This window comes from Aulonocara sp. 'chitande type north' Nkhata Bay, linkage group LG8 (assembly GCF_057382095.1).
Source record: "Aulonocara sp. 'chitande type north' Nkhata Bay isolate Kocher_YH1m ecotype deep benthic linkage group LG8, A_spYH_male_GT1.1, whole genome shotgun sequence".
Lineage (NCBI taxonomy): Eukaryota > Metazoa > Chordata > Actinopteri > Cichliformes > Cichlidae > Aulonocara > Aulonocara sp. 'chitande type north' Nkhata Bay.
In genome coordinates, this window is record NC_141351.1 from 24,273,590 (window position 1) to 24,287,383 (window position 13,794).

A 13,794-nucleotide genomic window follows, 5' to 3' on the forward strand; every position below is an offset into this window, starting at 1 on the left:
TATTAACTGATCTGGACATGCAAAACAGAAACATGTGCGAAGCCCAAGTTGTATCTACATGTACGCACTCCTGCCCTCCTTACTCTGCATAGACACACCTTCAAAATTACAAATGCTCACCTGCCTGTGTGACATCACAAGATGCTAAAGGGAGGTGTTAATCTTTGTTTTTTACAGTGGCGAGTGGGCTGGTTCATTCCAGCAGGTGGCTGCTCGGAGAACCTCTCAACCCAGGTACAGACAGTCCTGCACTCTGATCAGCATTTAACTTTACAGAAAGGTAAGAACTGATCTGTCAAGTCTTTATATTTTTACTGTTTTGCTAATCAGAAATGTCAGTGTCAGAGTGTCAAACTGATCTGCAGGCCTGATGGAACTGACATTAAATATGGATTTAGAGACTTCAAAGAATAAAAGAAATAATTTTATTCTACTAGATAAAAATGGTAAAACGTCTTTGCCCATTTAGCTAATTCCCTACTGTATACTATATAAGCACTGGTGTTACCTATTGGTTGCCTGAGGCTCTTATAATTAGATGAATAACTTCTACTGCAAGAAGTACGCAGAACAATTGGTAATCTGAGCTTCAGTAGTACGAGCAGGAACACAACGCCTGGCTGTTTAAAAAAAACAAAGTACATGACGAGATGTGGTCAAGGTGATAAGTAATGCTTGTACTCGTGTTTCACAACGAAATCTGATTTTGCCTGGAGGGTTACTTTAAACATCACATGTGTTTTAAGCGATGCAGGAAATTAATTTCAAAAGTAAAGAGATGAGGTGAATGTAAGAGGTGGCACGGCTCATCACAGCAGCACTGACTGTTTTATAAATATGTGTCTATTGAACATTCAAACAAGCAAGAATGCAGACTGCAAAGGTCATGCTGGTTATGGAGAAAGATCGTGCAGTTGTAGCAAAATTTAAAAGTCACACAACACATTTAAGTGCTCACAGACATATTCAATCTGTCCTTGGCCCACGCTGTGGTACCGGCCTGCTTCAAATCCACCTCCATCGTCCCGATACCCAAAAACTCCAACCCATCTTGCCTCAATGACTACCGCCCAGTAGCACTCACCCCCATCATCACTAAGTGCTTAGAGCAGCTGGTCCTAGCACACTTCAAATCCTGTCTCCCCCCCACCCTGGACCCCCACCAATTCGCATACCGCCAGAACAGGAGCACAGAGGATGCAGTCTCCATCGCACTGCACTCTGTCCTCTCACACCTGGACAACAACAACACCTACGCCAGAATGCTGTTTATAGACTTCAGTTCAGCATTCAACACAATCCACCCCTCACAACTCATCAGGAAACTGACAGACCTGGGTATCAGTTCCCTCATCTGCAAATGGTTACTGGACTTCCTGACCAACCGCCCCCAACATGTCCGGCTGGATAACCACTGCTCATCTACCATCACAATGAACACCGGTGTACCACAAGGCTGTGTGATGAGCCCTTTCCTCTACTCCCTCTTCACCCACGACTGCAGACCTGCTGATGGTTCCAACACCATCATTAAGTTTGCAGATGACACCACGGTGATTGGCCTCATCAGTGACAACGATGAGGCCGCCTACAGGGAGGAGGTGGATCGTCTGGCTGAGTGGTGCGACACAAACAACCTGCTGCTTAACACCGAGAAGACCAAGGAGCTCATCGTGGACTACAGGAGGAATGCTGACCCACATCCACCCATCCACATTAAGGGGACGGCTGTGGAGCGTGTGAGCAGCTTCAAGTTCCTGGGAGTCCACATCTCCGAGGATCTCACCTGGACGACCAACTGCTCCAAGCTGGTCAAGAAGGCTCACCAGCGCCTCTTCTTCTTGAGGACTCTGAGGAAGAACCACCTGTCCTCAGACATCCTGGTGAACTTCTATCGTTGCACCATCGAGAGCATCCTGACCAACTGTATAACAGTCTGGTACGGGAACTGCTCTGCCTCGGACCGGAAGGCGTTGCAGAGGGTCGTGAAAACTGCCCAGAGCACCACTTCCTGCCATAAAAGACATCTACAGGAAGCGGTGTCTGAAAAGGGCTGGGAAAATCATCAAAGACCCCAGTCACCCATCACATGGACTCTTCACCCTCCTGCCCTCTGGGAGGCGCCACAGGAGCCTCCGGACTAAGACCACCAGGTACCAGAACAGCTTCTTCCCCACAGCTGTCAGACTCCTGAACTCTGCCTCCTGACATCTGACCCACGTTAAACTCATGGACTGAACATACACACACCCACAATGGACAACTGTACCCTCAAACACACAATAATAACATGGAGTGAACCACCACTCACAACCACCAGCACTTTATATAGCCTCTGTAGAAACTATCTACACCCTCACTTATCTTAACTGCACTACTGTATAGCTCTGTGTAAATAATCATTCTGTACATTCAATAATCTTTAATCCTACAACTGTTTACAACTTGCATAGTTCCCATTTCTGTATAGCTGTATATCTCAGATTTCTTTAAAGTTATTTATTTCATATTCTGTATAGTTTTTCATATTTATATCCTGTTCATAGCCTGTACATAGCTTGTACTCACTACAGCCTGTACATACTTATAGTTATAGAATATTCACAACATACTTCATACCGTGTACATTATAACATACCATAATAGACCCATTTCTGTAATATACTTACATATCTATACTATTGCTAATATATATTGTAATATATCTATATCACTAAAGCACTTCTGGATGGATGCAAACTGCATTTCGTTGCCCTGTACCTGTGCATGTGCAATGACAATAAAGTTGAATTCTATTCTATTCTATTCTATTCTAAATTAAATTACCCAGGTCTACAATTAAAAAAAATAAGTCCTGAACAATGACACTGTAATAGGATGGTAGAAACTAAAATTAGTAGAAATATACTGAAATATGAAGAACTGTCTCTGATGAAGCGAACACAAATCCAAACACGTGTTTCGTTTATGTGGTATTTGAAGCGTGAATAAACCATTAACCTTCAGGAGTGGGCTGCTTAAAAATGACCAACATCCTTTATTGTGCATTTAAAAACTTCAGGCACTAAACCTCCTGCAGCTAGGCTCAATGACAACTGAATGCAAGTCTAAAGGGAGCTGGAAATATTCCCAAAAGATTGGAGGCTTTGAAGGTCATTAGAGGTGGCAGAAAGCTCCGGGGTAGAGTTGAGCTAGCCACCCGTATACACGGTTCTGTTTCAGTGAACCGCAAATGGGTGGCACAGTGTCATTTGCAGTAAGTGAGCATGTAATGGAGTTGTAAGTGCCCCGAGCAAGAGAGGAAACAAGCCAATTGCCCAAGTTGTTCCCAGAGTTCATCCTTTGATTCTTAGACATTTAGGCTAAATTTAGAACACAAAAGGATGCTATCAAAAATGTTTGCAAAGATAATGACATAAACCTCAGGAATATAAAGTATCACAACTCTGAGTGCAGTGGAAACGTCATGCCAAAGGTCAGGATGTGTTTTGGTTGTTCTGTGTGATGCTGTGTTTTGTACACAGAACACAGAATTAAGCAAAGTGGTTGTGGTGAAAACAGCCCAACCTCATGAGTCAACATCTCACAGGGACCTGCGAGGCCTGTCTGAATGCCGCTGTAGTCGTTGCTAAGAATATTCCGACGACTGTCTATCATTTCCTAGAGAAACAAAGCAATCTCAGATTACAGTACAGTATATTCATCGCATGACTGCAACAGGTTTTGTTTTTCTTAGTATCTTGAAACATTTAAAAACACATTGGGCCCTGATTAAAAGGTCTTTTCATAGCCTGACATTCCACTTCCTGTTATGATCAAATTCACTCTGACAACACTTACATCACCTTAAGAAATGTCAAATTAATAATGCAGTAATTATATTTATTAGCTGACCACATGAAACAAGATGAAAGTATCTTAATTTAACTTGTCTGCTTGTGTTACTCTTAAAGAGCAGTTTTAATGACTCCATTTAATATTCGTTGTTAGATTCGTTTTCATCGTGTCCTGGTGTCTAGACTGAAGGAGAAGAAAAAATATTTCTTAACAGTAGCTGCAAAACATGTGAAGATGTACATTACCTAAATCTAATGTGCATTTTCCCAATTTGTGTACGTGGCCAACAAGATGTTTACCATGTTCATTTTAATTTGTATTTTTTTTTTATTTGAAATTTTTCTGAAATTTTACATTCAAATCAGCTTTATTTACACAGCACCAAATCAGAGCAACAGTCACCGTAAAGCATTTTTTATTATAAGATAAAGATTGTACAATAATACAGGGAAAACCGCAACAATCGGGTGATTGTATGAAACAGTTTTGCGACAGTGGGAAGGAAAAACTCCCTTTCAAGAGGATGGGCTGAGGGGAGGGAGAGAGAGAGCCAGATATTGAGAATAACTGATGATTAAATGCAAAGGGGAATAAAAATATGTGAGTGAACAGGAAATGCTCAGCAGGCCTATTGCAGCATAACTAACATACACACGTTATCTTTCTTATGCCAGGATTAATATGCACCATAAATGTCCATTATTTTTTTAAATTGCATAACCAATGCAGGGATTTGGTGGGGTACACCCTAGACAGGTCACCAGTCTATCACAGAATTAACACAAAGACACTCATTCATACTCTCAATCATACTTTCAGCCAGTTACAGCCAATCAGTTAATCTAAGGTCATGTCACACAGACCTTGAGAGTGGTGGGCGATTGACTGCCAATCACGGGCCACAAGAGACAAAGCGGTATTTCCCAAACAGTTAGCGAGTTGTTGCTGGCAGTCACTTATTGCTAAACCCTGGTGAAGCATGCCTAGAGACCGGTCAGTGACGCGCCCAGTGCGTATAATGCTACTTACTGCACATAATGTCCCCCTGTATAGAGTCACTAAATGTATATAATGTTCTCTCGCTTTTTGCACAGTCGAGGAGCGTGTCAGGATACATGTCACTGCGTGTTGTACTCGTATAACTATGCATGTGACAAATAAAGGATCTTGAATCCCAACAACTGATGCTCACTACAGAAAGAATGTGTACTCCACAATCAGTTGGCAGTTAGTTACTGTAGCTTTAGTAGCATATGGTGCTGCACCCAAAATGTCCACACAGAAAGGAGCACGATGGCCACTGAATTCAAACCCAGAATCTTTTTTGGTGTGATGTAGCAGTGATAACCACTGCAGCACCCTGCAACTTATATACACTGAACAAAAATATAAACGCAACACTTTTGTTTCTGCTCCCATTCCCCATGGGATGGACGTAGAGACCTAAAATTCATTCCAGATACACAATATAACCATCCCTCCCAAACAGTGGTCACAAATCAGTCCAAATGTGTGGTAGTGGGCACATCTGCTATATTAAGATAATCCATCCCACCTCACAGGTGTGCCACATCAGGATGCTGATCTGACATCATGAGTAGTGCACAGGTGTACCTCAGACTGCCCACAACAAAAGGCCACCCTGGAATGTGCAGTTTTGTCTCACAGCAAAATGCCACAGATGCCACAAGCAATGAGGGAGCGTGCAATTGGCATGCTGACAGCAGGAATGTCAACCAGATCTGTCGCCCGTGCATTGAATGTTCATTTCTCAACCATAAGCCGTCTCCACAGGCGTTTCAGAGAATATGGCAGCACATCCAACCGGCCTCACAACCACAGACCTCGTGTAACCACACCAGCCCAGGACCTCCACATCCAGCAGGTTCACCTCCAAGATCGTCTGAGACCAGCCACCCAGACAGCTGCTGGAACAATTGGTTTGCACAACCAAACAATTTCTGCACAAACTGTCAGAAACCGTCTCAGGGACGCTCAACTGCATGCCCGTCGTCCTCATCGGGGTCTTGACCTGACTCCAGCTCGTCGCCGTAACAGACTTGTGTGGGCAAATGCTCACATTCGATGGCGTCTGGCACGTTGGAGAGGTGTGCGCTTCACGGATGAATCATGGTTCACATTGTTCAGGGCAGATGGCAGCTGAGAATGTCCCAGTTCTTGCATGGCCAGCATACTCACCGGACATGTCACCCATTGAGCATGTTCGGGATGTGCTTGACCGGCGTATACGACAGCGTGTACCAGTTCCCACGAATATCCAACAACCTCGCACAGCCATTGAAGTGGAGTGGACCAACATTCCACAGGCCACAATTGACAATCTGATAGACTCCATGCGACGATGTGTTGCACTGCATGAGGCAAATGGTGGTCACACCAGATACTGACCGGTTCTGGGTCCCCAGACCCCCAATAGCGCAAAAAACTGCACATTCCAGGGTGGCCTTTTGTTGTGGGCAGTCTGAGGTACACCTGTGCACTACTCATGTCAGATCAGCATCCTGATGTGGCACACCTGTGAGGTGGGATGGATTATCTCAATATAGCAGATGTGCCATTTGGACTGATTTGTGACCACTGTTTGGGAGGGATGGTTATATTGTGTATCTGGAATGAATTTTAGGTCTCTACGTCCATCCCATGGGGAATGGGAGCAAAAACAAAAGTGTTGCGTTTATATTTTTGTTGAGTGTATGTATACCTAATAATGTGTATCATACAGCTCGAGAGCAAAAGTCAGGACTCATGTACTAAAGCCTATGAATGCTACTAGTCCTGAGAGTGGACATTCTTCAGTGAAAACGCTGAGATCTTGCAGAGAATCACTGAGAAGTTTGACAGACTTGGAGCTGCTAAAAGAAAAAAGCAGCACGATTACCAAAATAAAGTCAGATTTATTCATTTGAACACTACGAATATCTAAAAAAAATGAATAAATATCTTAGCAGTCCAGCTATTCAGTCATTGAAATTGTTTTACATATCTTGGTATGGACCAAAGTGGTGGACTGACTTACTGTATCTAAGTCTGAAACGACCAGTGTTCAGTAACGAACGTGGTTTTCACTTTGTTTCATGTAAACTGAGTATTTGTTGGAAGCTTAAATCTATACGACTAAAGAAAAGTATCAAATACATGAATCGTTTGACACATCTTAATGAACAGTCGATGACTGCCTTCACTTTTCTAGTGTTCTGAAAAACATGGGAACTAAAAGTTAGATTTCAAATTGATAACCTACAAATGAATCAGTAACTCAGTGTCAGTTACTTTCCAGTAGGAAGCTGCACTTTTCTCTTTTTGTATTATCAGGGTATTTAGGAAGGGATTATGGGAAGCTAACAGGACGTTGTTTCTATGACCTCATGGAGCGAGCTCCATGCTCTGGCAGTGGGGATGTTCACTGTGGCCAGAAGAAAGTGGAGTCTGTGACTGGAGCCCGGTTCACTCAGTCAGATAGCGGTGATTCAAAACCCATTTGTTTTGGGCGTAGAGGATGCTCTCAGTGGTTTGGCTGTGATTGATCCTTCTTCTGCCCGTGATCGCACCATGACACTATTCCAGTTTCCACATTAATTTTTCCCCTGCTAACTTTGACCAGTTCAATGCAGTGGTGTTTCCTTTATTGGCCCTCTGACAGTACTTTGACCTCCACCCAGAAAAAAAAAGGATCTTGGGCCATTGATTTTGGACAGCAGCAAAACTCTGCATGGAAATATGTGCAAAAGACATTAATCTGTGGCATAAAACAAGATAAAACAGCACAATTCACATGAAATCTTCTGTTTGATGCATTTTCAGAACTTTTAATCGTCTAATGATGATTACCGTAATAGATGAGCCTTTAATGGATTTATTCCACTACTGCCTGAAGGTGCATGAATGCCATGACCTTAGCAATGGCTTATTAAACAAAAACTAAGTAAGAAGCTAAAGAAGTGGCAGCTCGAGCAAGCACTGTTGCAGTGAGTTTTGTATCTCCAGGCAACTGCCCCATTAGGATTAAACATATTAACACAAATAGCAGGAAAAGTGGGATCATTCATGGTAAACATTCCCATATTGCTGCCTAAAAATACACCTTCAGAACAAATCTACAATGAAGACAAAATTATAAAATACCACACAAATGACATAACCTTGGAGATTACCAACTGATGTTTCAATACAGGGAGACATCCACTCTTAATTGATTCCTCCAGCATCAGAGTCTGGAAAGAGAGAAAGTGGAAAATGGAAGAGGGCGGGCATTTTACTCTCACAGTAAAAAGCCCTTTGGGATGTTCCAAATGAGGATGTTAAATAATTAAACAGCTTTATGTATATCACATCTCTGCTTCTTGTCAGAAATTTATCGTGACACCAAAAACACTCAATAGCTAATAAGCAGTAGAGTCAAAATTAATTCAGTTTGTCTTTATGAATGGTAATAGTAAATGGATCGACTCTTATCTAGCACTTTGCTACTCTCCTGAGGCAGTTTGAACATGGATATGGAGCTGAATATAAATGAGGATATTTCAGGTGCATGTGCAGAAGTGTAATTAGAGCCTTAACAAAAATGTGCATTTTTGTGTCACAATTTTTGGACTCCTGATTTAGGTCAGACATCAGACGGCGGCTGTTCAGTCTGCAGACTTGCCCGTCTGCTTGTCTGTCTGTTGGCTCCAATTGTCATGACCTGCATTACTCTAATGACCTTCACTCAGGTTTTGGGTCAATTTAACTACAATACCAACTGCACAGCTCTCAGTCCAAAGTGGCAAACTATAGAAAGCTGTTGATTTTAACACTCTTGTCAGGAACTGATTCAAAGTTAGTTAGGAGGTAAATTCTAAAGATCTGGGAGATACGATTATCCATCCTGTCATGAACTGAAAGGTTTGTCCAGTTAAGTGGACCCGAAAACGCAGACAAACACAGGCGAGGAGTGCTTTACAGTGATACTTAATTGGAACAGTGACCTAAAGTAACGAGTGAGGCCCAATAAGGCTAGTTGCAGGAATGGGGAAGAGGTCAGAGAGCCGGGGGAATATTCTGTAACAGAGGGAGAGGTAGTTATAGTCTGAAGAGAAAACTGGAGCTTGATCGTTAGAAACTGAAGAATTGTTTGCCTTACTGTGCCAGACCGGGTTAGTATCACTGAGGGGAGATAGGTCCGTGGAAAGCATCTGGAGGGTCTCAAGCTGAAGCGTGGAGGTCGGAGGGCAGGCTGGGAGACAGAGACTGTCCAAGTAAGGTGAAGCCAGGGTTGGAACTCCGCTGAATGAAGGGAGGACAGAAATTACTCCAAGAGATAAATCACACAAGGACCACCACGAAGGGTAAACGTCATTTATCACCAAGAAGAGTAGAACAAACTGATGAAGAGGAGCCAGTTGAGTCAGCTTAAGTAGGTCTCCCGCTGATTGCTCGCAGATGAGGCTCAGGTGAAGCACTGAAGTCTCCGCCCCCAAGGGATGGCTCAGCAGCCACAGAAGGAAAACCCCTCCAGGCACTCCCACAGACCATGACACATCCAGCCTTTCTAGCTTAAAAAAAAACCCCAAACAAATGATTTTATTATCATTTAATTTAATTTTTTTGCTATTTTCAAGATTAATCCAAAGAAAAACATCCTGAAGACAGTTGATTTGCACAAATATCCTGTGTTATCCGCCCAACAGGCCAAAAAAATTCAAATATACTGTTTAAAGTAAGGTAAGAGCAGGGAAAGCAACATGTTCTCATATTTTAAAACCATAATGCAAACGATGGTTTATGGTTGGATCTTTCCTTTAAAAAATACTTAAGTGGTTATTCAATGACAATATCAGAATATCCATCGTTCCATACGTTTTGTTAACTGCTTATCCCTTACAAAGACTCTCCAAGCTGACTTTGGACATAAGGTGGGATAGATCTCAGGCAGTCCATGGGGAACCATTCACTTTCACATCCACTCCTAAAAATATTTAGACTCACCAATTAAACCGAGCAGAAGTTCAAACCAGGAACCTTCTAGTCATGGTACTAACCACCTTGCAACATCAAAGAATGATCTGTTATTGTCTTTGTCATTGTTTTTGCATTTTTGCATATGATATCTTTGATATGTTCCCTGCAGCCTCTGGAAGATGCATCACAGACAGTATACGTCTGTGAGCCGCACTGATGAAATCCCCATGAAGACCGAAAATGGACCCCGACCCAACAAATACCGCTACGTACGTAAAGAAGGCAGCTCTAACATCATGTTCCGCCATGTTCCTGAGGAGAGGCTGCTGTTTGTGACCGACATCTTTACCACCTTGGTGGAGATCAGATGGAGGGTGATGTTTCTGATCTTTGCTCTCTCTTACATTCTGTCCTGGCTCTTTTTTGGAATCCTCTTCTGGGTCATCGCTCTCGCTAATGGAGACATCAAGGATCCCAACACTGAACCCTGCGTGTTTGAAGTCCGCAGCTTCACAGCCGCTTTCCTCTTCTCGCTCGAAACTCAGACCACCATTGGTTACGGATTCAGAGGAATGTCTGAGAACTGCATGCATGCCATCATCATCGTCACCATACAAGACGTCATGAGCTGCTTCATTGATACGTTCGTCATTGGAATTGCTGTTGCCAAAATGGCCTCGGCCAGAAAGAGGGCGCAGACGGTGGGCTTCAGCAACCGTGCTGTCATCAACCTTCGTAATGGTTACATTTATCTTTCCTGGAGAGTTGGGGACTTCCGCAGGTACCACTTGGTGGAGGGGACAGCTACCGCCCAGATAGTCCGCAGTACGATGCACGCCACTGGGAGAGCTGATGTGACTTATGAAGACTTGATCATCCAGCAGAAGGACATCATCCTCGCCACACCAACCACCATCTATCACAAGATTGAACCTGGCAGCCCGCTGTACTCCATGACTTATGCTGATCTGCAGAGAGCAGACTTTGAACTGGTTGTGTCATTTACCTACACAGATGACTCCACAGGTATTCTGCATCAGACGCGAACCTCTTACACTCCAAACGAGATCCTCTGGGGTCAGCTGTTCCAGGAGATGATCAGAGTCGGCAGGAAGAGCTACAGGGTGGATTACAACTTGTTCCATCGCACTGAAAAGATACACGTCCCCCTGGTTAGCGCTAAGGAGTTCGAAGAGAAGAAGCAACTGCAGCTCACACGACACTCACCTCGACATTCACCCAGCTCTTCCCCACGGCTCCCTTCACAATCGCCATCTCAGGATCACCGTGATAAATATTTGAAACCCCCGATGGTAAAGGTGGAACTTGTGAGTGACAGCCAACCTATACCAAGTGTTGCACCATCTCAATCAGACAATAGTCAGGATCAAGAAACTCTGACTCAGCCAAATAATCAGTCAAGTGAAGAAAATTGAAAGCAAAGCTGTGAAATTCTATTTCATCAAAGAATCCTGCAATGGTGTTCATGATGGGACAAAGTTTGAGCTTGTGCAGCTTGAGAAATTGATAAATAGTTTCAAATATAGACAGGCTTTTGGAAATATCACTTGACTTTACAAAAGTAGGTGACGATAGCCGGTGTGGTGATCCAGATTCTGAAGTTCTAACCTCACAGAAGCTTGATAAACCCTTTGCTTTATGTACAGGCAGCTGGACGGTCCTTGTGGCAGATAACACAGTTAAAATACCCAGTGCTGTCAGCAGACAGAGGTCATTGTTCTAACTTTTGTTGAAGCCTCCCAATATAAGACCTCACATCTTCCCCATTGAGCGTGGCTTGGTACATCTTAATTTTATTTGTTTTAATATTTTGCAGGAAGATGGTAAACGGCCTGTATTTGTATAGCGCTTTACTAGTCCCTAAGGACCTCAAAGCGCTTTACATATCCAGTCATCCACCCATTCACACACTGGTGCTGGCAGCTACATTGTAGCCACAGCCACCGTGGGGCGTACTGACAGAGGCGAGGCTTCCGGACACTGGCGCCACCGGGCCCTCTGACCACCACCAGTAGGCAACGGGTGAAGTGTCTTGCCCAAGGACACAACGACCGAGACTGTCCAAGCCGGGGCTCAAACCGGCAACCTTCCGATTACAAGGCGAACTCCCAAATCTTGAGCCACGATCGCCCCATGTGACCAAAATTGTATAAGCAGCAAAGGAATTTCATGAATGAAATGTACATTTTCCACTTTTGAACTAATGACTTTTACCGTTTCTGTGTCTAAACACGGGCACAACAATGCAGTGTAAACACAAACCCTTGTTTGGCTTATTGTCAAAATAATACTGATAGTACAGCACCTGAGCATCCGGTTCAGTACAACATTTTTTACCGCTTATTAGGTGGAGTTCTTAAAACTAGAGTTCACAGGATCAGAACATTTATCTGAAAAACACTGGAGATGAGTTCATCCACGCTCGACTACACTGGGGTACAACCAGGCTGCAATAACCACAAGCACGTAACTGTGATTACTGATTACCATGCTGACTGGATTGGGTTTAGCGGGTGTCACTCTGTGTTAAAAACACAAAGTTGTAAAACTTGCACTGAGAAATTTTTATGAGAAAAAGTGATCATATGTATGTGTCCTTAAGGTTAAAAAATGAGTAATTATGAGCCAGGATGAGATAATAAAGAACAGCCTCTAAAGGGGAAGGCTATATGACTTTGACTCAAGAGGTCAAATATTTAATGTAAAGTTTAAAGTCTTGGCGTTGCTGATGGCAAATAAATTGAAGTCATGCAGGTGACTACAGTAACATCCCATATTATGATGTAAGTCAAAGTTTATATAACACACAGGGAAAATGTTCTGTTCTTTTATGTTTGTGGTGGAGGAATCTTTGTTTAGTAATTTTAAATAAAACCTGCTCGTCAAGCCATCTTTCTCTCTGTCTTGCACACACACAAACAAACTCATTTTTATATCTTAATTAATTGACATAATGCTTCCCTAGCTGCTTACCCTAACCATCAAAAATGAATGCCTAACCCTAATCCTTAGCCTAAACCTAACCATAACCCAACTGTAACCCTGACACTAAAACCACATTTTGAGCCTCAAAAATGCCTTCAAACGTGTGGGGACTGGCATTTTGTTCCCACACACACACACACACACACACACACACACACACACACACACACACACACACAGAAACTTGTTTGCTTTTTGTTAAGTTAAAAAAAATGCAGATGCATAAATATTTTATGATTTGAGGAAGAGATGCGGAGAAGGCACTGTGGAAAAAAAAAAGTATTTCCAAGAAGATTTTTGTTACATCTGAAAAAAATGCTAATTATAAAAGGCTACCATTGTCAAAGATTTTAAAAAGTGATGCTTACATATATGGTTTGTGTATCAACTTTGATGATCATCCCTAAGATGGATCATGGTTTGTGTCTGAGAACAAAAGCTTTGATCGGGAAAGTCACTTTAATGTGAAGTAACCAGACAGACAACGATAACCAGATGCTCCGGCCCCACACGCTGCTTTGTGGCTTTGATTTGCACCGCTGCAGAATCCCATTAAAAACATGTATTCTTTTTCATCACGTATGTAAAACTGGTCAGTTCCAAGCGCTTGATGTTGTTCAGGCCATGGTGATGTTGCATGCTGCTTTAACGGTCTTCCCGTCAGGCAACTCAATCGCTCAGTTTTGTTCACTCAGATTCTGACTGTGTTAGAGGGTCCGACCAGCCTGGGCACGCTCTCAGTGGGCCTGATGATGCACCGTTCACCTGTAACTCTTCAGCTTTTGTTTGCTGATGTCTTCAGACAGTTTGTATCTTGCACGGAGCTCTTCAGCTCTTCTGGGAAGGCTTTCTGAAGATACTGTGGAGATTTTCACTCATTCATTTAGAAGAACATTCTTGAGGTCAGATGCTGATGTTGGACAAAAGGGCCGGGCTTGCAGTTTTCATGCTGATTCATCTCAAAGGTGTTTGATATGGTTGTGGTCTGTGTGG

At 43.0% G+C, this 13,794-nt stretch overlaps 1 protein-coding gene and 1 long non-coding RNA gene across 2 annotated transcripts; one reads left to right on the forward strand and one right to left on the reverse strand.

Moving 5' to 3' along the window:
* Window positions 1–200: 200 nt before the first annotated feature.
* Window positions 201–12,656, forward strand: kcnj16a (potassium inwardly rectifying channel subfamily J member 16a). Its single transcript, XM_086304846.1, has 2 exons — window positions 201–280; window positions 9,965–12,656. The coding sequence occupies exon 2, from the start codon at window positions 9,975–9,977 to the stop codon at window positions 11,229–11,231; it is 1,257 nt and encodes a 418-aa protein (XP_086160972.1). The 5' UTR covers window positions 201–280; window positions 9,965–9,974; the 3' UTR covers window positions 11,232–12,656.
* On the reverse strand, window positions 6,661–9,203 carry LOC147323847 (uncharacterized). The gene is made up of 3 exons (XR_015130845.1): window positions 8,978–9,203; window positions 8,010–8,069; window positions 6,661–7,563 (listed from the first exon to the last, which is right to left on the reverse strand). It is a non-coding gene; the product is annotated as an uncharacterized LOC147323847 (long non-coding RNA).
* Window positions 12,657–13,794: the final 1,138 nt, after the last annotated feature.